General features: G+C 42.6%; 1 protein-coding gene across 1 annotated transcript in view; it reads left to right on the forward strand.

Moving 5' to 3' along the window:
• Positions 1–23191, forward strand: part of ccdc142 (coiled-coil domain containing 142) — a 48378-nt gene that overhangs the window by 8612 nt on the left and 16575 nt on the right. The window contains exons 3-7 of the mRNA XM_080008548.1: positions 2073–2380; positions 3796–3882; positions 4149–4346; positions 21950–22116; positions 22742–22903. Coding sequence (XP_079864674.1) covers positions 2073–2380; positions 3796–3882; positions 4149–4346; positions 21950–22116; positions 22742–22903 — 922 coding nt within the window. The remainder of the gene's footprint in view (positions 1–2072; positions 2381–3795; positions 3883–4148; positions 4347–21949; positions 22117–22741; positions 22904–23191) is intronic.

The raw sequence follows: 23191 nt of genomic DNA on the forward strand, positions 1-23191 counted from the left end.
AGTTGTACCTACTTTAAATCTTTCCGTTGTGGGTCTGCCGTTTATGCTGAATGTACTGCTGTGCTGCTCCCCTCCCACCTTTTCTGATTCCTCTCTTCTCCTCTGACCGCGTTTTTTATTTTTCCAATTTGTAACTCCTCTCTGTCTAGCCGCGGCTCTACTTAGACTTTGGAATAAACTATTGCTAAACTATTTTTCTTTTTCTTTATTATAATTATATAGTGTTCAATTAATTATTTAATTCTTCCTAGAATACGTTTTTACCACGTGTTTTTAATTTTATTTAATTTTATTTATTGAGTTATTCTATATGTCTTGCTTGTCTATTGAATGTCTACCTATACTTTTATTCTTCTACCTGTTGCTTCTGGTACTTTGCCCTAAGCTTCTACTCTTATCAATTTGATATATTTATTCTAAACATAGATGGATTACCATATGTATGTTAAGCCACAGAATGCCGCCCTATACCTTTACAGGACTTACAAATGCTGGTGAACCATAGGCGAACAACAATCAAATAAAAATGGATAACCATATGTATTTTAAGCCACAGAATGCTGCTGTACACCTTTACAGGACTTACACATACTGGTGAACAATAGGCAAACAACAATCAAAGTAAAAATAGATTACCATATGTATTTTAAGCCAGAGAATGCTGCCCTACACCTTTACAGGACTTACAAATACTGGTGAACCACAGGCGAACAACAATCAGTTAAAAATGGATAACTAATCACCCTAACCCTTCTGTGAGGCGTTATCGAAGCAAATAGTTAATTCAAATCCTGTTTTGTACGTCTCTAATTGTGCTGTCACAGCCTTGACTACAGGATTTTAAAAACAGCAATTTAGTATAATCACAGAGCAGTTACGGTTAGGGCATGCACATTCATTCACCCCAGGCTTCCCTCTCTTTTTTCTCACATGTTTATGTAGGCTATACTATGGTTCATTAATTTGGAGAGACACTTTACTTACTGCTTAGCGTAAGGACCGGGCAGACACTGATCACACAATTTTCTGAACTAATAAGTAAGAACTTTGCTTACGTTTTTTACAAATGAGTGGCCACTCAGTTTTGTGTGACCCGTGCCGGGCCCCGTCCCGCAGCACAACACCTGGTGGTGGTCCCTTTTCTTCCAATGCTGTTCGTGACGCCAAATCTGTGGTAGATAAACTTTACTCGGAACACTTTAACAAAATAACAAGGAAGCCAAAGTTTGAAAGATAAAAACTTTTATCACTTGTGAACAAGTACCATTGAAGCCTGAGTTGGTGTGCAAAGAACTCAGGAGCCTCTCCCCAGGCTGCTTATATGCTCCATTCTACACGTCTATCATCCATACTTCACTCCTTATATGGAAATCTGTCCACTGTACCCTTGTTTGCTTTCTGGCCTTGATCTTGTATTACAACATATGGAATTCTGTCCACTGGACCCTTGTTTTCCTTCTGTCCTTGAGCTTGTGTTTCCACATATGGAACATGTTAACTCTACACATTCCATAGAGCTACTATACTCATTCACCCCTTAACATCTATAATGGTAGCATACTGTATCAGCACTGGGGGAGAGTGGTATATTCTCTACTCAGTATTTCCCCACACTTATTTGATTCATGTAGCATGTAGGCAAGATAATACACATATATTACCATTGAATGTTATAGTAAATTTCTCCCATAGTATGCGCTTCACGGTGGCTGCCATATTGCACCGCCATCTTTCTTCTACAGTAGCCCAGAACGGACAGACCAAACACTTGCTCTAGTTCGGGCCTTTCGCGAGTTTCACGGCCACCGTCTCTTTCACGGGTGCCGACATAGGGATGGGTATTCAGTTGGTTGCGATCTGCATTCTCACTGCTAGATGCCACTCAGTTCTGCACACTGCACCTTTAAATAAACTACTGGGATCCATTCAGGATTCTTTTTCATATTATTCATTTGTGTTTCGAGGAAGAGATTCCACTAATATGTTTTTTTACGTAGTTTATACAATCCCCAAGTTATACATTTCTGAAAATGAGAATATCATGGGTAACCATTCAAATTTCTGTTATATAGCCCCGGATGTGTGTCTAAATTGGAGGCTGAGGAAGAACATCTCAAAAAGGTTGAAGAAGAGGAGCCACCAGCAACACAGGAACTTTTTTGCCGGCCTCGTTCTGTGCAGTGGTTCGACTTAAGCCAGACATCAGTATGTGCAGAACTGTTTGGAGAATACCGACGCATGCTGTGGAGCCACTGCTGCCAAGCTTTATGGCAGTACTTCCTTATTCCATCGCCGAGTGGTTCTCCAGAAAGTGTCAACCTGTGGGGCAACCTCCAGATGTTTCAGCTCCAGCACACGCTTCGTCAAGCTTCTAAGACGGGTATGATTGCCATAGCCACAAATTTGATTTTTAAATCTGATTTAGCAGGGTTTGCATGGGCCTGCACAGTTGCGTAGCGGTGGTGGTGGTGGTGAACTACATGGTTGCACAGCAAAGGCAGACATTTTCAGTTTGCGTATTCTCAGCCACATGATGGAAAAAGCTATTGAACTTTGACTATTTTAATTCTTAAAAAATATCATGGATCTATAATTTCAAAAATGAAAGGCTTGGGCGAGTTGTCCCACCGCTCTTGCTTGTGAGTTATCAATTACATCTGTTCAAGTTAAACAGCTATAAACTTTGTTGGTGGACGAGTTAATCGTTAAAGAAGAAATCAGAGACAAATACTTTAGGTTAACAAAGTATTTAATCTTGTGCAAGAGGATCCAAGGTTGTACAAGAGGAGCAGTTTCAGTGTAACAATAAAACAGAAAGTCACAGAGGAAATGCTCCATTTCTCACTGGAGAGCTGAGCTTTTATGCAGTCTTCTTGCAGAGGAGAAGCCAGGGAGCCATTGGGATGAAGGTCAGCAATAGTCAAGACGCCCCTGCATAGATCATGCTGACATGACAGTTTCATTGATGGGGCAGTTTTCGTTGAGACTGACCATATGTTGATGTTTCCGTACTTTACGATCGAGACATGTAGCCTTCCCCCTCTTTACATTACGGAACAGAAAGTGATTAGTTTATGTTAAAGATTAAATATTTGTTATTATTATAATATTTTTTAATATTATTTCCTTTATGATCCCACTTAAATTTAAATACATTTAAGTTTTTGGGCAAGCTTTTTATTCTTCCTTGACGATAATGTACTGAACCGGGACACCACTGTATCTCTCCAAATGGTCAATTTTATGAACCATGACACCTCTAGTGTCTTGGCATCGCTTGCGAAAGCCATTACAATCCAAAATATACCCTCAAGCCATAACGTACCTGTTTAATCAGTCCAATTATAATGGAAGTAACCCCAACACCTGCTTATTTGAAATAATATTTTCTTGTCATGAAAACATACCAAGACTATTAGGTAAATAATACTATCATAATACTATATACTATAATACTATAATAATAATAGTATAATAATAATATGATTCTTTTAAGTATTTTAAAGATCCTACTTTGGCACAGCCCATCAGCTCTGAATGGTAATTTGTGGAAAATTTCTACTTCTCAAGTGGAAACGTTCTTCTAGTTCTTGTCTGGAGGATGTCAACGATTTTTGCAACATTTGTTATAGACTATCATTGGGTTTTGTTCGATCTGGATTTATGTATTTATATATGTTAGTTAAATTTGTGTTCATAAAGTCCAACCATCTGAAGCGATTTGCAATTGTTTGCAAACATTCACAGTCTTGATATTTCATTTTCTATCTGTGTAAAAATTCCGTTTTGTTGTAGAATTTGTTCCAGCGGAGTGCAAAGCCATGCTGGATGAATTCTGTCTACAGTTATTAGTCAGCATGGCGCATACACACTGGGACCAGGGTAGGTCTGAACACACATACTCAATCATATTCAATGATATTTTACCACTTAATTTCAAACATTTTCAAAAATCAAATTTTATCCATACAATTGAAACCTGAGCTGATATTGTGATTATATAGCAATTAAAGTGTAAGACCTGACAAATTTAACATTTTTTGTTTCAAATCATAATCTGCTAGCAAGTCTTTTCTACACTGTGAATTCTCCTTATTCCATTCTTATTCTGTCTCTCTCATTTACTTTGCTGTCCTCTTTTTTTCAAGAGTTGTGCTGTTCTTTGGGCGTGGCTCTAAAGGATAAGTGTGTTCCGGGATCGGGCCTAGGAGCTCACATGTCGATGACCTCACAGGAGCAAGACGGGAGGCTGGTAGTGACGGCAACCATGAAGCAATTACTCCAGCTCCCACCGCCTCTCCTTTCTTCTCTGCGCTGTCACTGCTTGGCAGATAACGTACAGAAAGGTAAATTGCAAGTGTCTTCTGTGGCTGCGGTGCATTCTTGTGGTCATGCCGTGTCTGTATGGCTGCGGGACTCGTGTGTGGCTGCTAGGCCTTTTCCACTGCTTGGAGGCACTACAATTTAATTCTGACCTCATACACCAGAAGTATTTGGAACCAATCCTGTGCACTCACTGGTGGACACATCACAACTGAACTTTAAAAGTTACCTATTGTATAGAGGTGAAACGAATCACCGATATGAATCTGAAACCGGTTTTAACGTTAAAGATGCGACTACATCGATGCGTGGACCCCTGGATCGATCTAAATGTACCATGATCAATGATCATGATCAATGGTCAAGTGCCCAATTCTAAAGTTACGAATCGGTTGACTGAAGCTTTACTGCTAATTCTACCTTAGAATAAACTAAGCTGCTGTTGACGACTCACTGACATTACAAGTCATGTTACTTTCACGCTGTTGAACCGACAACCGTACACTTCTCGCTTGCGCTCTCGCTCTCTCAAACTCTGTCTCACCATACATACACACACCCCCGCACCAGATTGTGCGTGCACATTCCCTCTTGCGAGACTTGTGAACCGCCTGCAGTAACCAAGGCATCCACGGTCTTTACAATATTATATTATATATTTCTATATCAAAATCACAATATAGTACATCTTATATCCAGCTGCCATAAAGTAACAAAAATACTTGTGATACCCTGGTCTTTTATACAATAATGCCACTTTTAGATTCAGAATTGGTTTATTTTCACCAGGTACATTAACACATACTAGGAATTTCTTATACCCCTTTCCCACTGCGCCAAAAACCCAGTAACACCCGCTAACCTCTGGCATTTGTTATTAGTGGGAAAAGGTACACCCGGGTGTCAGTCCCTTGTCAAATGACCCTGCAATAAACACAGGTTTTTATCGGCTCCAGCTCAGATCGGCTCTGATGGAAATAGGACACCCGGGTAGATGCGCAAATTTTCGCCCCTCTACCGGCGCAATGCGTGTTGAAGTTCCGGATGTTGGCACGTATATAGACAGGAATTTCTGTGTATCATTCAGTCAAATCATTCAGATCTGATTTAAAATCCAAAATGAGAAGTTAATGATTTTTTTCCAGCACGGGAGACCATAAAATGTGAGTGTGGGGAACGACAAGCTTTGATGGGATAAATGCGCAAAATACATTTCACGGCCTGTGTGTGTGTGTGTGTGTGTGTGTGTGTGTGTGTGTGTGTGTGTGTGTGTGTGTGTGTGTGTGTGTGTGTGTGTGTGTGTGTGTGTGTGTGTGTGTGTGTGTGTGTGTGTGTGTGTGTGTGTGTGTGTGTTCAAGAGATTATTTGTCACATACATATACATACGGTCATACATATATGCAGTGAAATGTCATGACACCCGGTGATTACGCACAAGCTCTATAAGCTCTAAAAATACAAAAAAAAAAAAAAATGTGCGTAATCGACACAAGGTGCTCGCGCAGGCAGCCGCAAGGGGAGGCGCCGCAATCGTGATTCTGCGTTCTATAGTTATACAATCGCGTTAATTGACTGTGTTGTATTAAATATACATTTAAATTCTACCGTAAACAGAAAGTGAAAGGGCATTTTTACAATAATTTAAAGTCCTGCAGTAAATGAAAGTGTGTGTGTGTGTGTGTGTGTGTGTGTGTGTGTGTGTGTGTGTGTGTGTCTGTGTGTGTGTCTGTGTGTGTGTTGTATGTACACAAATTGCCAAAAATACAAAACTGAAATCGTTAAATATTTAAGATATACTTTTATAGAATTTGCTTATTTAACTTTATAATGGAAAATCAATGTCTTCATTCAACAAATAAATGTGCTGTATCAGTTTGCATTGTATTGCATCGAATGGCACCGAATCGATACATATTAAAATGTATCGTCCCTGAATCATATCGTGTAGCCCATGTATCTAGATACGTATCAGATCGTCTTACAAGGGAGAGATGTACACCCCTACTTTTGTACTAAACCTTCCATAAATGAACATCTTGATATTATATCCAATAGGTCAATGATTCTTAACCCCCTCAACCTTTCATATCAAGGACCCTCAATTTGATATGCATTTGGCCACAGACCCCATTTGATAAGATTTTATCTCTGGAACCAGAATCTGAGATGTTTTTTATTCTTTCATATAATTTATTTCAAAATTCCATACTATAGTTAGAGATTAAAGTGATCCACGAAATATGATCATAACAGTCGTTATTGTACATTCGCTAATGGTGCTCACATCTTGGAAATTAAATAATAATGATTTTTAATTAAATTTAATTAATCATTTTACATGTGACCCCCTAGAACTAGAACACTGCAATAGGTGGTTAAACATCTGAAACGGATCTTGTTTTGCTTAAGTTCCTTTTTTTTTTTTGTTTTTTTGTTTTTTTGTTTTTTTTTTAATCCTGTGATTCTGCAAGCCCTTTTTGTTGCTTGGCTCTCAATGACATCAAACAGGGTTGACAATTTGTAAATGCCCGCCCCAGTCAGTAACCAGTGTTGCACAATGGCTGTTGTGACATTTCCCATGTTCAGTTATACCCAGTAACAGAGAAACTTTCTCCATTCTCTTGCCCAGACCTCCAATTCAGCAACAGCAGTGATTAATTAATATAAAATAACAAAAAAAAAATAACATCCACAGCAAACGCCTATTTTTTTTACTTAGTGTTAAATAATTACACACGGTAGTGTTTCATTGCAAATAAAGAGTAAATGTATGTGACCTTTTTGGGATGGAAATTGTTTTTATGATACAAAATATAAAGGACATTTTGATTACTTATTGGACACATTTTTTTCTGTTGAAAGCAATGTCATTTTTATTTTCAAGCGCTATCAAGAAAGGCAGAGGAAAACAAACCAATGTGCAGTTAATTATTTTTCAAAGTACCATGATGCAGATTTTATTACAAATATCTAGCTCTACCTTTCATGTACAGGTTCTGGGTGCCCAATCTCATTAAATTAATTCAATATGTGTCCCACCACAGCAAAAGCTGCCATCTCGCGCATTTCTAAAATTGCCAGGAGCAGCCAAATAAGTTGGAAAAAACCTTTCTTGAATGAAAATTAGATTTTTCCAGATTGATGTTCCTTTGTGGTTTTTTTTTTTTATCTCTCAATGTATTTTCAAAACCAAGTTTGAGTTATAAATAGTAGAAAAATCTTAAACCGTGGAGTTAAATATTCCTGTTAGATTACATGGGGAAACGCAGTTCACTTACGAGACGCAGAACAGCACTGAACAACGCCAATCGATGGTTTCCTTTAAATCGACCGTCCAAGTGAAGATCATTCATCCGTATTCCATGTGATATGAAGTCACAATGTGAAACCGTTTTGATAGAATTGAACCTTTAAGTCATACTACTTTTATACACATGGAGCCAGTGTTGTGAAATGGCGAAGAAGAAAAACCCCTTTGCATCATGCACCTACGTCACTTCCATAAACATGACGGTTAAAGTTTGCACGGGGGTGTTTCGGTCTCACTTGTCTGTGAAAACTTTCTTCTACGTATTGTTATGGGTAGCGGAAGCTCTGAATCATATTTCGGATCTTAATCTGACCAGTGCGATAGATCCAAGTCAGTGTGAGCAGCGCGTACTGGACTTAATTTTCCGCGATGATAGTCAGTTCTCCAACGGCGATGCTGAATCTGATATTACTCCAGATTTGGAGAACATTTCAAATAGCAGATTTCAAACTTAATGTGACGATGAAACTGAATATTTTCAAGAACCACCGGAGACCGATGATTCCGTTATTGTTACAACGTAAGAAGTGGATGACGTGATGAAGTCCGTTGAGGTTGGTGACAGATTTCCAGATTTCAGATTTTCTGAGACTCATAATATTGATTGACTTTACATTTAAACTCCAAAATAATTCCACTTTTATAATACATGTATATTCTTACTGTTAAATAAAAGCTTTTTTAAAAACAAAAATAGTTGTGTGTTGTTGAGCTGTTCGTGATTGGCCCATTCAGCAGTATGTTAATAAGCCATGAGGCTTTGTTTGTCCGCCAACCCCATTTGCATTCTGGGAGCTGGCTGAATGAACCTGGTGCGGGTAAAACTTTGGAGGTAATTTTCTCAGAATCACAGTTCGCCACACCCTTGTCATTAACAAGACATAGCTTTAAAAATATTTGCTTGATTTGTATATGTACCATGTACCTAATGCCCTTATCATCTCTTTCCCTCTCTTTCTCTTGTTTTATATTTTTTTTGTGATGAAGGTTGCTGGATTTTGGCCATAGAGACATTTTCGTAAGCGTATTGATTGCATACAGTTTTTTGGACAGGCTTGGTTCAAGATTGACTCTAGATTGATCATTTGATTGATTATTTCAGTCAAGCTGTTGCTTCTCTGCTTTACTTTTCTTTGTAATTAACCCTTGATATTTGAATACAATTATCAACCAAGTTGAACTTGAAGCACTTTATTCTCATTTTGTCTCACAAAACGGCACATGCATGCACTCTTCCTGACAGAACCCTAACCCATGTCTAGTCAGAAATATTCCTTGGTCGCATTGCATGCATGTATAGCATGTTTGAGATCTTGCCACAGATATTCAGTAATACTCAAGTCTGGAGCCTGCGATTGCTATTCTAAAACCTTCACCCATTTTTCCTGAAGGTACTATCTGGGTTCATGCAGATTGACAATTAAATCATCAATTGGTGATTGATGGAGTTGATCGCAGTTGACGTTAATGACAGACAATTTTATTTATTTTTATCAGCCAGGAAAAATCCGAGCATTGAAACGGTGTAGTTTATTGTGTTCTGAAACTGAACCCCCGCTCTGGATCATTCAGAACGGTAGTAGAGGGGGAGACGGCCACGCTCTCTCTTTCGTCCTGGATTGATTATTGAATATTTGTAATGTTGATTGTGTAAAAGTCTTCTTGTATTGCATGTAAAAAAATGATTGATGCTTTCCCTCTCGTAGTTTGGACTGTGTTCATCTGAATCAACTGCCTATTTCCACTGTGCTACCTGGGAACACACCGGAGCAGTGCAGCGCTTAGAGTATCGCGAGACTTGGGGCTTTTTTGTTTCGTTGATTACGGAAACGTCTAAAAATAAAATAAATAGAGCAGAGCAGATCTCCTATAGTATCCAGTAATTGCAGTGCACTGATTTTTCCAGCGTCAGTACATTTTGTCTCAATTAATGAAGTGTAAACGAAAAGTATTTGACATGCATACGGTGCTGTTGATGTTCAGTGTGTGTCTGAAAACACAATGTTGTCATCAAGAAACATAAGGACTTTTGTCTGAGCTATCAAACACAGGAGTCAAAGGTGAATTGAGGCAAAAATTTAGTTATTCACCAAAAATATATAAACTTAGGATGGTTGCAAACAAGTGCCACAGAACTTAGACAGTAGTTAACCAACTGAAACAGGAGGGAACATATAAAGGGATATGGCCAAACCTAAAAGACACAAGAGGGGTGAAAGAAATATCAGAAACAAAAATGATTAACTCTTAATATTATAAAACAAGATTCAAGAGGTTTATTCGTCACATACATATACATACATATATGCAGTGAAATGTAATGCGGTGATAACACACAATAAGTCCTAGTGAATTTCTTTCTACTAGACCAACTAACTGATTCCTAAAACGTAATACAGTAAGTCGAATACTTATAGTTAGTTAGTTACTGTAGTTAGTTCCTCCCATTCCTTCTGGAACATTGGGCGACGAGCCCCCACCACTTGCTCCTTACCAGAAGCATGTTACGGAAACGACGAGAAGAAGAATACTTATTGAATAAAATGAAAATATATAGAATAAAATAAAATGGAATAGATAAAGGGAATTGGCTTATGTATATGGGTTAGGCAATTATGTATATACAGATATGTGCATTAACTGGCATGTGAATGAAGTGAGGTAGTGTTTGTGGGATATTACAGCACAGTATACAACAGTACGGCGCATCAATACGGTATCACCGAACAACCCAGAACAGTGACACAGTATGCAGTACAGTATGCTACATACAGTACCGAAGGTAGTGGAGCTTATGTGTGTGGCTCAGTGAGGACCCCTGGTGAGGTCAGCATTGACAGTTCTTATGGCTTGCGGCAAAAAACTCAGTCTCAGTCTCTCTGTTCTCGCTGTGTGACTGCGGAGGCGCTTGCCTGACCGCAGCAGCTGGAACAGCCCGTTGTTGGGGTGATGAGGATCCTTCATGATCCTGCGGGCTCTGCTACTACACCTCCTGGTGTATAAGTCCTGCAGGGAGGGAAGGGTAGTTCCAGTGGTACGTTCAGCTGAACGCACCACACTCTGCAGGGCCCGCCTGTCCTGAGCAGTGCAGTTCCCAAACCAGGCAGTGATGTTGCCTGTCAGGATGCTCTCCACCGCTCCACAGTAGAAGGTTTTGAGGATCCTCACGAGACCCGGAATTTCCTCAGCTGCCTGAGGTGGTAAAGTCGCTGCCCCGTCTTTCTCACCAGAGTGTCTGTTTGTAAAGTCCATGTTAAGTCCTCTGTGATGTGGACTCCCAGGTGATGGAAGGTGCTCACCCTGTCAACAGAAGTCTCTTTTATCACCAAGGGCGTGTGCGTCTTCGATTGTAATCCTCGCCTTAAGTCCAGCTCCTTAGTTTTTCTGACGTTCAGGTGTAGGCTGTTGGCACCTGGCACCAGAGTGACAGGTCAGCCACCTCCTCGCGGTAGGCCTTCTCGTCGCAGTCGGTGATCAGGCCCACGACAACGGTGTCGTCAGCAAACTTGATGATGGTGTTGGAGCTGGACCTGGCTACACAGTCATGTGTGTACAGGGAGTACAGTAGGGGGCTGAGGACGCTACCCTGGGGGGATCCTGTATTCAGGGTGAGGGAGCTGGACATGTGCTTCTCCACCTTAACCACCTGGGGCCGGGCTTTGAGGAAGTCCAGGATCCAGGCACACAGCGGAGTATTCAGTCCGAGCTCCTTCAGCTTGACAGTGGGGACTATGGTGTTGAAAGCTGAACTGTAATCGATGAACACCATTCCCACATAGGCCTCCTTCCGGCCATCCAGATGCGTGAGCGTGGTGTGCAGTACCTGGGAGACCGCGTCATCCGTTGATCTGTTCTGCCGGTACGGCAACTGCAAGGGGTCCAAGGTGCGGGGGAGGGAGGCCCAGATATAATCCTTAATCAGCCTCTCGAAACACTTCATGACAACCGAGGCGAGGCCCACCGGACGGTAGTCATTCAGGCAGGGAGGAGAGGCGATCTGCGGGACAGGAACGACGGTGGACTTCTTGAAGCAGGACGGGACCACTGATTCAGCCAGGGAGATGTTGAATATTGTAGTGAACACCGGAGCTAGCTAGTTAGCACAGGTTTTCAGTACTCGCCCAGATATGCCATCTGGGCCCGCAGCTTTCCTGGTGTTCACCCACATCAAAGCGTTCCTGACCTTGTGCATGGACACAGAGTGCGCGCTCATCCCCAGCGGTGTAACTCCAATTAGCTAGCGAGCTAGCAGTGCTGTTGCCAGACTCAAACCGCGCATTAAAGGAGTTCAGTTCGTTGGCTAGGTAGCCATCCATTCTTGTTGCTGGGGATACACAATACACGCACACACATGCACATGCTTTGGATGGTGGCCGGTGAAATGAGGCCTCTGCGTTTAACCCATCCTGGCTTGTCAGCCACAAGCAGTGGGCAGCATTCGTGGACGTGCCCGGGAACCTGGTGATGAGTGTCTATCGCTGGTCAGACAACCAGCGATGGACGATGCGATGTATGCATGTTTTTTTTGGGGGGGGGGGGGTCCTTGCTGACGTTGGGTGGAGGTAACCCCATGTGAGCACAGGGAGAACATGCAAACTCCACACAGAAAGGCTCCTATCACCCGCCCGGAGCACAGTGCCAACAGCGCCCCAGGCAGGAATTGAACCCAGGACCTTCTTGCTGTGAGGCAGCAGTGCAATGCACTGTGCCGCAGTAGTGCAATGCACTGTGCCACAGCCGTGCGAGCATTCAGAGCGCAGCGGATGGATTTATCAACCCACGGTTTCTGGTTTGGAAATATCCTAACTTTCACCGCGGGAATGATGTTATCTGCTACCGTAGTCACAAAGCTCCCCGCAACATCCGTAAACTCGCTGACGTCACTTGAAATTGATTGGAACATGTCCCAGTCTACGTCAGCGAGTGCGTCCTGAAGCGCAGCCTCTGATTGGTCCGTCCACCGCTTCACTTTCCTCGTTGCCACCAGTTCTCGTGCGAACAAGAGGCCTGTAAACGAGAACCAGCGAGATCGTGGCGTGGTCAGATTTCCCGACAGCAGGGAGCGAGACAGTCTTGTATCTGTTCTAAAACAAGGGTTGAAATAACACAAGTCCACATGTTTAAAACAAATAGAACATATTAATCTATAAAAATGTGTTGTTAGTTGCGAGATACATCCTGCGGATGCGCTGGGACACATCATCAGTGATGTTACCTGGGGTCACTGGGTGTTTCGGGTCTTTCAAGCATCAGGCACCCTCGCCCAGGCGACCCGACCAAGGTTGATCAGACCCCGGCCTGTGTCCCAGCAGCGTTTGCCCATTGTTCTGCCTTCCTGGTCCAAAGCCACCTGGTGGCTTTCTCTGCAGCTTCAGTTACAGATCTGATGGCCTTCCTCTTTACCTTCCCAGTGAAGCCTAGCAGCATGAACACTTTGCAGAGTGAGCGCCCTGCAAATCCTCTGCAGCCCACCTCCACAGGCTTGCAGCGAGTTTGCCAACCTTGCCTTCTGCATTCCTCCACAAGCTCCTGGTACTTGGCCCGCTTCCTTTCATTGACCTCTTCCATGCGTTCTTCCCAGGGCACTGTGAGCTCCAGCTTGATCAATTGCTTGGTGGAATCAGAAACAATGATCATGTCTGGGCGAAGCCGTGTAGATGTTATCCTGGCTGGGAACTTATCCTGGCTGGGAACTTAAGTTGTTTTCCGAGGTCCACTTCCAGGTGCAAGTCAGTAGCAGTGGTGAGGAGACCAGACTTTGCCCTTGGTTGAGTGTGGGGCTTCTCTCCCGCTCTAAGGAATGTGATGGTTCTTGCCCTGTGGGGGAAGAAGTAGCCAATCCCCGCACACCCTCGAGCTGTGGACCCCACCAGGGCCTTCTGCCTCAGCCATGACTCAGCCACCTCCAGCGATTTGCCTGTACTCCATTTCCTGCCTGTTTGAACCTGGATGCCAGCCACTTTCGGGTCCCTGGATTCCTTGTACTGCAGTGCCTCCTGGGTCCGTGACACCATGAACCCCTCCGTGAGGCCACTGATTGGGAGCTGGGGATGTTGCTGGTGCCGTACAGAGCAGCGCTTCTCAGGCTGCGGGGTAAGCTTAGCCATCTAAGCAAGTAGCTGCTGCTTTTCCTCTCCAGGGCCTTGACTGTGGTCATGGGCACAGCATACACGAGCAGGGGCCAGGTGATTCCGGGCAAGATGGAGTGCTTGTAGATCCAGGCCTTGAATCGCCCTGGCAGCCTCGACTTGTCCACCTTGCTATGCCAGGCCTCAAGGTCTTTGCTGGTTTTCTGGGTAGAAGCATCTTTAAGGCGGCAGTCAAAGATTTTCCCAAAGCTCTTGACTGGCTGCTCTGTAATGGACAGGATGGTGGCTCCGGAGAGTGAAAATCTGAACTCGTCCACTACTTTCCCCCTCTTCAGCACTAGAGACCTTGATTTTGCTGGCTTAAAGCTAATGCTTGACCAAGTGATGAGCTTCTCTATGCCTTCTCTATGCCACCTGCTGCCCTGGACAGATGTGGCGGGGACTGTCAGGTCATCCATAAATGCCCCTATTGGGGGTTGGCGCACACCAGAGTTGCTCAAGGGACCCCTGCATTAAACCTCAGCCAACTTGACTATCATGTTCATGGCGAGGGTGAAAAAGCTGACTGAGATGGTACAGCCTGTTATTATGCTATTCTTTATCCAATGCCAGTCGGATGTACTAGACCCGGCTGTGACTCTTAACCTGGAGTTGTCGTAGTAGTCTAGGATAAGGTGGATAGTGGGGGACTTCGGTCATTTTTTTTTTATTCAACATGCTTTTTATTTAACTAATGCATTGAAAAAATTAACTAAATAGAATAAAATGTATTTAAATTAAATAGCCATTATTTATTCACACTATTTTCTCAAAGCTACAGGGAGCCAAGGCAGAGGGATGAAAGAGCCACATGCGGCTCTGGAGCTGCGGGTTGCCGACCCCTGCTCTAGGAGGTTGTCCAAAATGTAGCAAATATTTTTGTTCCCTCCTTAATGTCTGGCTGGGGTTAGATATGATAATGACATGATCATTGCTTCTGGGTATGAAGTGTGATACTCAATAAGATTTAATATGTAATCATTCTGGATAGGACCCCCTCTCTCTGTAGACGTCCCAATGCGCACTATCGCTGGAGTCCCGATCGCGGAAATCAGCTACCTCGATGCCCATTCACGCTTTAAAAAAAAAAAAGGGGGGGCACCGTGGACATCAAGGGGCAGGTGTTTGGGCATCCTCAACCCCCCTCTGCACCTGCCTGCCTGTGTCCCCACCGCCCTGTGCCACGTCACACCATCTCCCTGTTGCTTTCCATTGCTCTGGGACTTAATTCAGTAAAAACTGGAAGTTTTTGTATACTTTACTTCTGTGGAGTGGAGACTCTATTTCCAGACCAGACTTTAATATGGCACCATTGTATGACTATGTATATGTTTGTGACAAATAATCTCTTGAACTTGAACTATTATTGTTGTAATTATTATTGATTATTTTTTTCATTCATAAGTTTTTTTTTTTACAAAGTTTCATTTTTTGTTTACCTGTGGACATTTATTGAGTTGATATTTATTTAAAATAAGTGCATTGCAGAGAGAATGCAGACAATAACATTAGTGATGAATAAATGTTAATTTAAGTACAGTGATTTTGTGTCTTATTTGTTATTATTATTGAATTGTTGTATTATACAGAATATAATAATATAACTAATAATACAAATATATATTCTACAAAAAAACAACATGATATCGACATTATATATCGGCCTTATATATCTCACCATGTAGGAATTCCCCCAAGTACACATCTTATTCAGATTCTCTTTGGGTTCATCGGATCCCTGACATCACAATGTCTGACATCAGTCCCATCTGCACTTGCCACCATCTTGGTAAGGATCCAATTGTTAACCAATCACCAGACTGCAATGCTATCATGTGACCTGTGCGAGCCGTCATTTGCCCATGCGTGCATGTTATGGCACTGATAAAAAAATTTTACTAAATGATTCTACAATAATGGGCCGAGCTGAATCAAATTTGGATGACAACATGTCGGAGCCTCCCTGAAAACACATTTTATTAATCTCGTCTGTGAGTATGGCAGATCCATAAGATCTATAGACATCAGTTTTTCATTAACAATAGCAATAGGACTCCCGTCCCTTCTGGGTTGGACCTCTAATAAATTAACATAATATTGCATATCGGCCAACCAAACCTAAAATAATACTAATAATACCTTAAACACTATTCCTGTTGCAGAAGTAACGACAGCGGTATAATTTTAATACCCAATTGATAATTTATTTTAGAAAATATAAGATATAACAAGTAACCTGCCCCCCTGTACGACCAGATGTCAATGTTAAAAAATATCTGATAACAGCAAGTTTAGTCCACAAAGTTCAATGTCAGCAGGCCTGGCAAAGGCTGATAGCACCCAGCATGTATCGCTCCTTTACACGCCCGGGTTGACTGATTCTGTTGCTAAAGGTGCTCTTTAGCTTGGCTGACATGCTATGTACCAGGTGGGAGGCATTATCCAAGGCCGCCAGTAGTTTTCCCAGCATTCTGTCCTCCGCCACTTCCTACATTGTTACTAGCTTGGATCCAATGACAGACCCAGCCCTTCTTATGAGTTTATTCAGGCTGTTGGTGTCCTTTGCTTAGATACCTTCACCGCAGCACACCACAGCATAGAAGATTGTGCTCGCAACAACAGATAGAACATGTGGAGCATCTTGCAGACATTGAAGCATCTGAGCCCTAGGAAGTAAAGCCGGCTCAGGCTCTTCTTGTAGGTGGCCGTGGTGTTGATGGACCATTCGAGTTTGTCATCCAGATGGACACCTAGGTACTTGTAGGACTTGACGTTCACATCACTCCCACTAATGCGGACCGGAGAAGGTGGGGCATTCTTCTTCCTGAAATCCACCACGTTCTCTTTGTCTTCACCACGTTCAACTGCAGGTGGTTTTTCCCACACAATTTTACAAGGCGGTCGACCAGACCCCTGTACTCCTCCTCATGGAATTTCTGCAGGTGACAGGATAGAGAGTTGTGCTTGATGTCCGACGTGTAGATGGTGAACAGGAAGGGGGATAGCACATGCCCCTGGGGGGGGCCCCAATGTTACTCATGAGATGTGCAGACACACAGCTCTGTAGCCTCACAAACTGCTGTCTGCCTGATAGGTAGTCCTCAGTCCATGAGACCACGGGGGCATCCACCTGCATGTCCTTCAGTTTCTCCTTCAGCAGTCTCGGCTGAATGATATAGAAGACACTGGAGAAGTTAAAGAACATAATCCATACCGTACTGTTGGGTCTGACCAGGGAGGAGTATTCCCTCTGAAACAGCTATATTATTGCATCATTCACACCCACATGTGGTTGATAGGCAAACTGCAGGGGGCCTAACGATTAGTTCATTAGACTCTATTACAAGAGTCATTTATTTTATTTATCACATATATATACATATGTTCATACATACACTACTCACAAAAAGTTAGGGATATTCGGCTTTCGGGTGAAATTTCAGGATGAACTTAAAATGCACTATAATCTTTACAGGTGAACTTAATTTGACCTTCTCTAAACTTTTGAATGCCCATGTCCAACTGTTCACTGTTTCAGTACGTTTTGCACAACTTGCTGTTCTCTAACAAGGAGCTGAACAGCCAAATTCACAACAGGTCTTTGATCCATGAATCGACCAATACATTTCCTGGTTCAATTAGAATCGGTATTTAAACAGTCCTCTTCATCATGCTGTTCACATTTTTACATCATGAGACCAAGACGACACCTAACAACTGATCAACAGTACCTCGCCATTGCGAGACTTCAAACAGGATGTTCTCAGAGGGAAGTGGCCATTGAGCTTAGAGTGTCACAGAGTGTCATCAGTAGGTTGCAATTGAGATACTGGAGAGTCACAGAAAGGCATAGAAGTGGACGTCCTTTGGCCACATCCCACACTAATGAACGCTTCATTGTGAACAGTGCCCTGCGGACCCGGATGATGAATGCCACTCAACTCCAGGCACATTTATGGGAGGTGAGATCATCCAAGTGTCACGTCAGACCATTCGAAACCGTTTCCATCAGCGTGGTCTGCGTGCTAGACGACCTGCAAGGGTACCTGACCACACCACCAGGCACAGGCATCATCGTCTTGCACGGGCCAGGGAGCATTTACGCTGGATGAGGGACCAGTGGGCCTCAGTGCTGTTCTCTGATGAAAGTTGATTTACGTTGAGCAGAAATGATGGCCGCCAACGATGTTGGAGACGTCGAGGAGAGCGCTATGCATCAGCCACTTTTATCACCAGATGAGCCTTTGGTGGTTTTGGTGTTACAGTGTGGGCAGGTGTGTCTAGTCAATTCAGAACTGCCCTACACTTTGTGAATGGTACAGTGACAAGCCCATACTACCTGAATAACATAATTAATCCAGTCATTGTGCCCCTGCATGAACAACACAGGCCTAATTTCATCTTCATGGACTATAATGCACAAGCTCGTCGAGGTCGCATCATTAGGGAACGGCTGCTGGAGACTAAAACAGTAGTAAAACGTATCTGAGCCATTGTAAAACCATCTTGGTGTTGAGTGATGTCCAGAACCATAAAACAACACACGATGAGTACTAAAAACAACGATAAAAATGCAATAAAAACACGATAAAATGACGAAAACACATCTGCTCCGAAAGGCTGCCACTAGCACAGCGCCATCTTGGATCTATCAATGGATCTATGCATAAAACAAGCATAAAACAAGACTGCAGCAATAATGTGAAAAGAAAACTAGATAAATAAAATGTACCTTATGAAATGTACATTTATAATGTTAGGATGTTAGGACGTAAATTAGGAATGACTAAAAGGTAAACAATAAATAAAACATACAAGCCACTGCCATGAGAACTTGATGAGGTTCAGATCTTGACTCTACAGGACTTCTTAGCAGCAACATCATTGATTACATCATCATATGAGATTCTGACATATTTTGTGATTCACACTGAGAATCACAAGACCAGTGAGGCGCTCATGGGACATTGTGGATCGTAAGTATATTTTTGTGGCAGTTTCGCCTGCCACACGCCACCTGGGTGGCATTTTCAGGGCCCTCTGGCACAGAGACACAGACAATGGGGTTTTGAAACCAGTTTATTGTAGAGAGGGGGCTAGATGGAACAAGCCCTGGAGCAGATGGACAGCATGTTCACCCCTAAACATGCTGGATGCTGGCAAGAATGTCATATCACACAACCGAGCAAATGGAAAAACGGTATGCGCTCACCTCTTCTGCCAAAGACTGAGCTTCAATCCAGTGGCCTTATCCCTCACCTCCAAGAGCGCCTCTCTAACCTCTGCAGCCTGAAAGAATAGAGCCTCTACACTTTTAATTCTGCTCTCCCACATAGTTTCTACCTCGGCCTTCACACTAATCTCAACATGTTTTTTCAGAATTGCCCATTTCTGAACACTTGGTGAGAAGAGGCAATAGATCTTTTTGAGGTCCGACTAACTGCATCTGAGGAGGCTTTGGCTGCGTCAGACACAACTAAATTCGGAGTATATGCCTCACATGGCACAAAAAAGTCCTGGGCAAGAGCCTGACCTGTACACTCTTGTGTTTCCCATGCATTTTCACTCCACTTTTTGAGTATGAGGTTTGCCAGACGTTCACCAGTGCTTTTGTCTGCCGCATGAAAATCATTGAATCTGAACCATTGAACAGTTTTCCCCAAGTAATGTGTATGATAGCAAATTGCACTTTGCGCCCTTGCAATATGTTGCTGTAATACAGGTTCCAACTTAGCAAGAACTTCAACCTCTTTTAAGTAATTGCCATTATTTGACTGGGACAATGTGTCACTTGATCCCCTTAATCATTACCTCCTTTCACTCCAGTCAGGTGGTGAAATTAGGTGATTCGCCAGACACCACTCAATCATCTTCGCAGACACCTCATTTCACCAGTCACCTGACTGGGGTGCTGTTATGATGTTTGTATCAGCGTTTCTCTTGTACCACCTATTATTATTTGGTTTTAAAAACATGCCAGAGCCCCTAACCATTCCAGGGCCCAAAGTGATTGCCGGCTCTGGCTGCAGGTTATATCACTCAGTGAAGCAGTACATCTGGTTGATGTATGCTTTGATTGTTTCTAACCTCTTATGTCGCCTTGGACAAAAGCATCTGCTGAATCGATAAATGTAAATCTAAAATCTATCTATAATGTAGTAGAGGCCTCTGCTGGAATAAAACAAATTGCAGCTGGAGAACTACTATACACCGATCATCCACAACATTAAGACCACTGACAGGTGGGGTGAATAGCATGAATCATCTTGCCCCAATGGCACCTGTCAAGGGGTGGGATATATAAGGCAGCAAGTGAACAGTCAGTTCTTGAGGTTGATGTGTTGGAAACAGGAAAAATGGGCAAGCTTATGGATCTGAACCACTTTGACAAGGACAAAATTGTTATAGCTAGACTGGTCCGAGCAGCTCCAAAACAGGTCTTGTGAGGTGTTCCTGGTATGCAGTGGTTAGTACCTATCAAAAGTGGTCCAAGGAAGCACAACCAGTTTATCGGCGACAGGGCCAATGTGGGCTCATTGAGGGCAGCGAAGTCTAGCCCGTCTGGTCCGATTCCACAGAAGAGCTACTGTAGCACGAATTGCTCAAAAGGTTAATGCTGGCTATGAAAGAAAGGTGTCAGAACACAGTGCATCACAGCTAGCTGTGTAGCCTGAGACCGGTCAGAGTGCCCATGCTGACCCCTGTCCACTGCTAAAAGCACCTAAAATTGGCACCTGAGCCTCAAAACTGGACCTCGGAGCAAGGAAGAAGGTGGCCTGGTCTGATGAATCATGTTTTCTTCGACATCATGTGAATGGCCGGGGTTAGGGTCCGATCTGATCAAGCATCTGTTGGATGTGCTGGAACAACAAGCCCGATCCATGGGGGCCCCACCTTGGAACTTATGCCATGGGCCAACTACATGACTTTCAAAGTCGTCAGATATCTGTACTGTTCACACTACACAACTTTCTCTTTTGTGATCGGGAATCTTGCAGTATAGTTTGCACACTACATGACTGATCGGCGACAGGGGGTCATACATTCCAAGATCTTTCACCGGGAGGAATCCCAGAGGAGTCTGTCGGGTCCCCAAACTACGTTTTGTCACGAAAACACACATGACAATTGACACTGAAAATGATGCGATGCTATGCGCGGGACAGAATTATTTATTTCTTAATATATTCTTGACCACTAAAAAATAATAAATAAAAGAAGAATTTAAATAAGAAATATATCAAAAACCCAGAGCAGAAAAGTAAAATAGGTATGTTGTGTGTTTCTGGCTGCTGCTCTGTGCACTCCTGTCTCTCCTTCTCGACTACTCCCCTCCCACAATCACCCCGTGTCTGCTGTCATTGGCTGTAGATCGTTGCGTCACTCCCAACTCGATCCCGACACGACCAGATATTTAACATGCTTGATATCTCGCCGGCATCGGCTAGCACTTGTCGAGGACTCTGCGAGCTTCATGAGCAGTTCACACCACATGCTCGTCGCTCATGGGAGTGACAAGCTTTTTCTCAGATGATTTTCCTCTGATCTTGGGTTTTGCTCGACGATCTCCAAAAACCTGTTGGCAAGTGTAAAATCAGCCCAGAATCACAATGTCTGAACTCGGCATTACAGGACTTAAAGGATCTGCTGCTAACGTCTTGGTGCCAGATACCACAGGATACCTTCAGAGGTCTTGTGCCTCGACGAGTCAGAGCTGTTTTTGCGGCATGAGGGGGAGCACACAATGGTTGTTACCGGTGGTTTTAATGTTGTGGCTGATCTGTGTATATTAGCAAGTAAAACTTTTGTTTGTTTGTTTTTGTTGTATCTTGTATTACTGTAGAAATGGAGCAAATTGCTGTCTAATTCAACTTTATTTTATGTTGGGTTCTAGATGCATCATTTTGCAGGTGGTTGAGTTTTAGTGGGAAAATAATTCATGAATTTTGAAAGATGTGGTCATTGAATGCATTTTGTGTCAAATCAATGAAAGATTATTCACAGTTAAGTCCAAATGGACTGCTGTTTTGCTAAGTTTTGCGTGAAAAGTTTTGCGTGTAACCAATTGTAAAAAAAAAATTCTAAATGTATCAGTTGTATATGTAAACCAGCAAAATCTAATAGAATCCCAAAATGAGACGCAGGGTAATAGGTCCTACCCAACTCTCCCGTTGTCTCTTCTTTTCAGGATGTTTCATGTTGAGCTCAACCAGACTATCTCTCTGCAGAGCCACTGTTGGCCTGCTTTTGGCCTCAGTGCAGTCCACTACAGTGTGGGTGATGTCTAAAGCCCACCAGTTTCTCTCCTCCTGGAGCCTTGACAAATTCCTTCTCATAACACAGGGTGACCTAAAGGTGGGTGGTATTCTACTTTTAAAATTAGTTCAATTTTTTGTCTTGATAATTATTAGTGTGATTATTCATAACACATTTAATTAGTTTTAAAAGGACATGATACTCATGTTTCGTTTTTGTATATTTGTATTGCATATATATATTAGTTTCAGACATTTTAGTGACTGATTTGCTCACTAATTTGCTCATTGGCAGAATTAATGTACTTGTACTTTAATTTCATATAATCCTTTGGATATTTCTTTAATTAAGACAAAACTGATTTTGCATTGTGACCAGCCTCACTGTCAGGAGAAATAAGCAGAGATCAAATGTACCACAACTTTTAAAGTCTTTGCGAATCAACTCAATCTCCTACGGCTGCCACCCCTGCGCCAATCTCACACCCCGCTGGCGAAATCAGGGTGTTGTTTATGCTAATTCACATTGTGTTTAAATACTGTTAAAATATTGTTCCATCAGTAATTCTTGCTCTGTGTTTGTAAAATAAATGTCACATTCTGTATTAATCCTGCTGCACTCCGCATTCCACTGATTGGTTGATCCGTTAAATATTGACAGCAACGCTGTCATCGGTTAATGCCGTGTCACACTTGTGAGATTTTAAGAATGTGTCTGTGTGTAGGTCCTTGGGGTGTCCTTGGGGAGGCTTCTACAGCAAATGGAGACTCTGCAGGACAGGGAAGATAATTTTCATAATCTCCCTTGTAATCAATACTACCGCCATCATCATGTTTTGCTGAGTCGGCAGCTAGCTGTACTTCGTAGAGCTGTCTCTGAGCTGCAGGCAAGTGCCCATGGGCCATGTTTCACTGCCTTTTATCTTACTTCACAGCGGCAGACTTGCCTTATTTTCAGTGTGAAAACTGCAAAAAAAAAAATCATCAGCAAGCTAGAAAATCTTAAATATGAACAATCTACCATTTGTGTTTTATTTTAGATAATATAACAGCCCTGGAATCACACTTCTAACATTATTCAGACAGTCTTCATGTCTTCAACTATCTTAGAAGAAAATCAAAATATTCCTTGAATTGAAAGAAGTAACAAAATGAATGACAGACTTCCTCTTTAC

The sequence above is a fragment of the Zeus faber genome, assembly GCF_960531495.2.
Source record: "Zeus faber genome assembly, chromosome: 10".
NCBI classification, from domain to species: domain Eukaryota; kingdom Metazoa; phylum Chordata; class Actinopteri; order Zeiformes; family Zeidae; genus Zeus; species Zeus faber.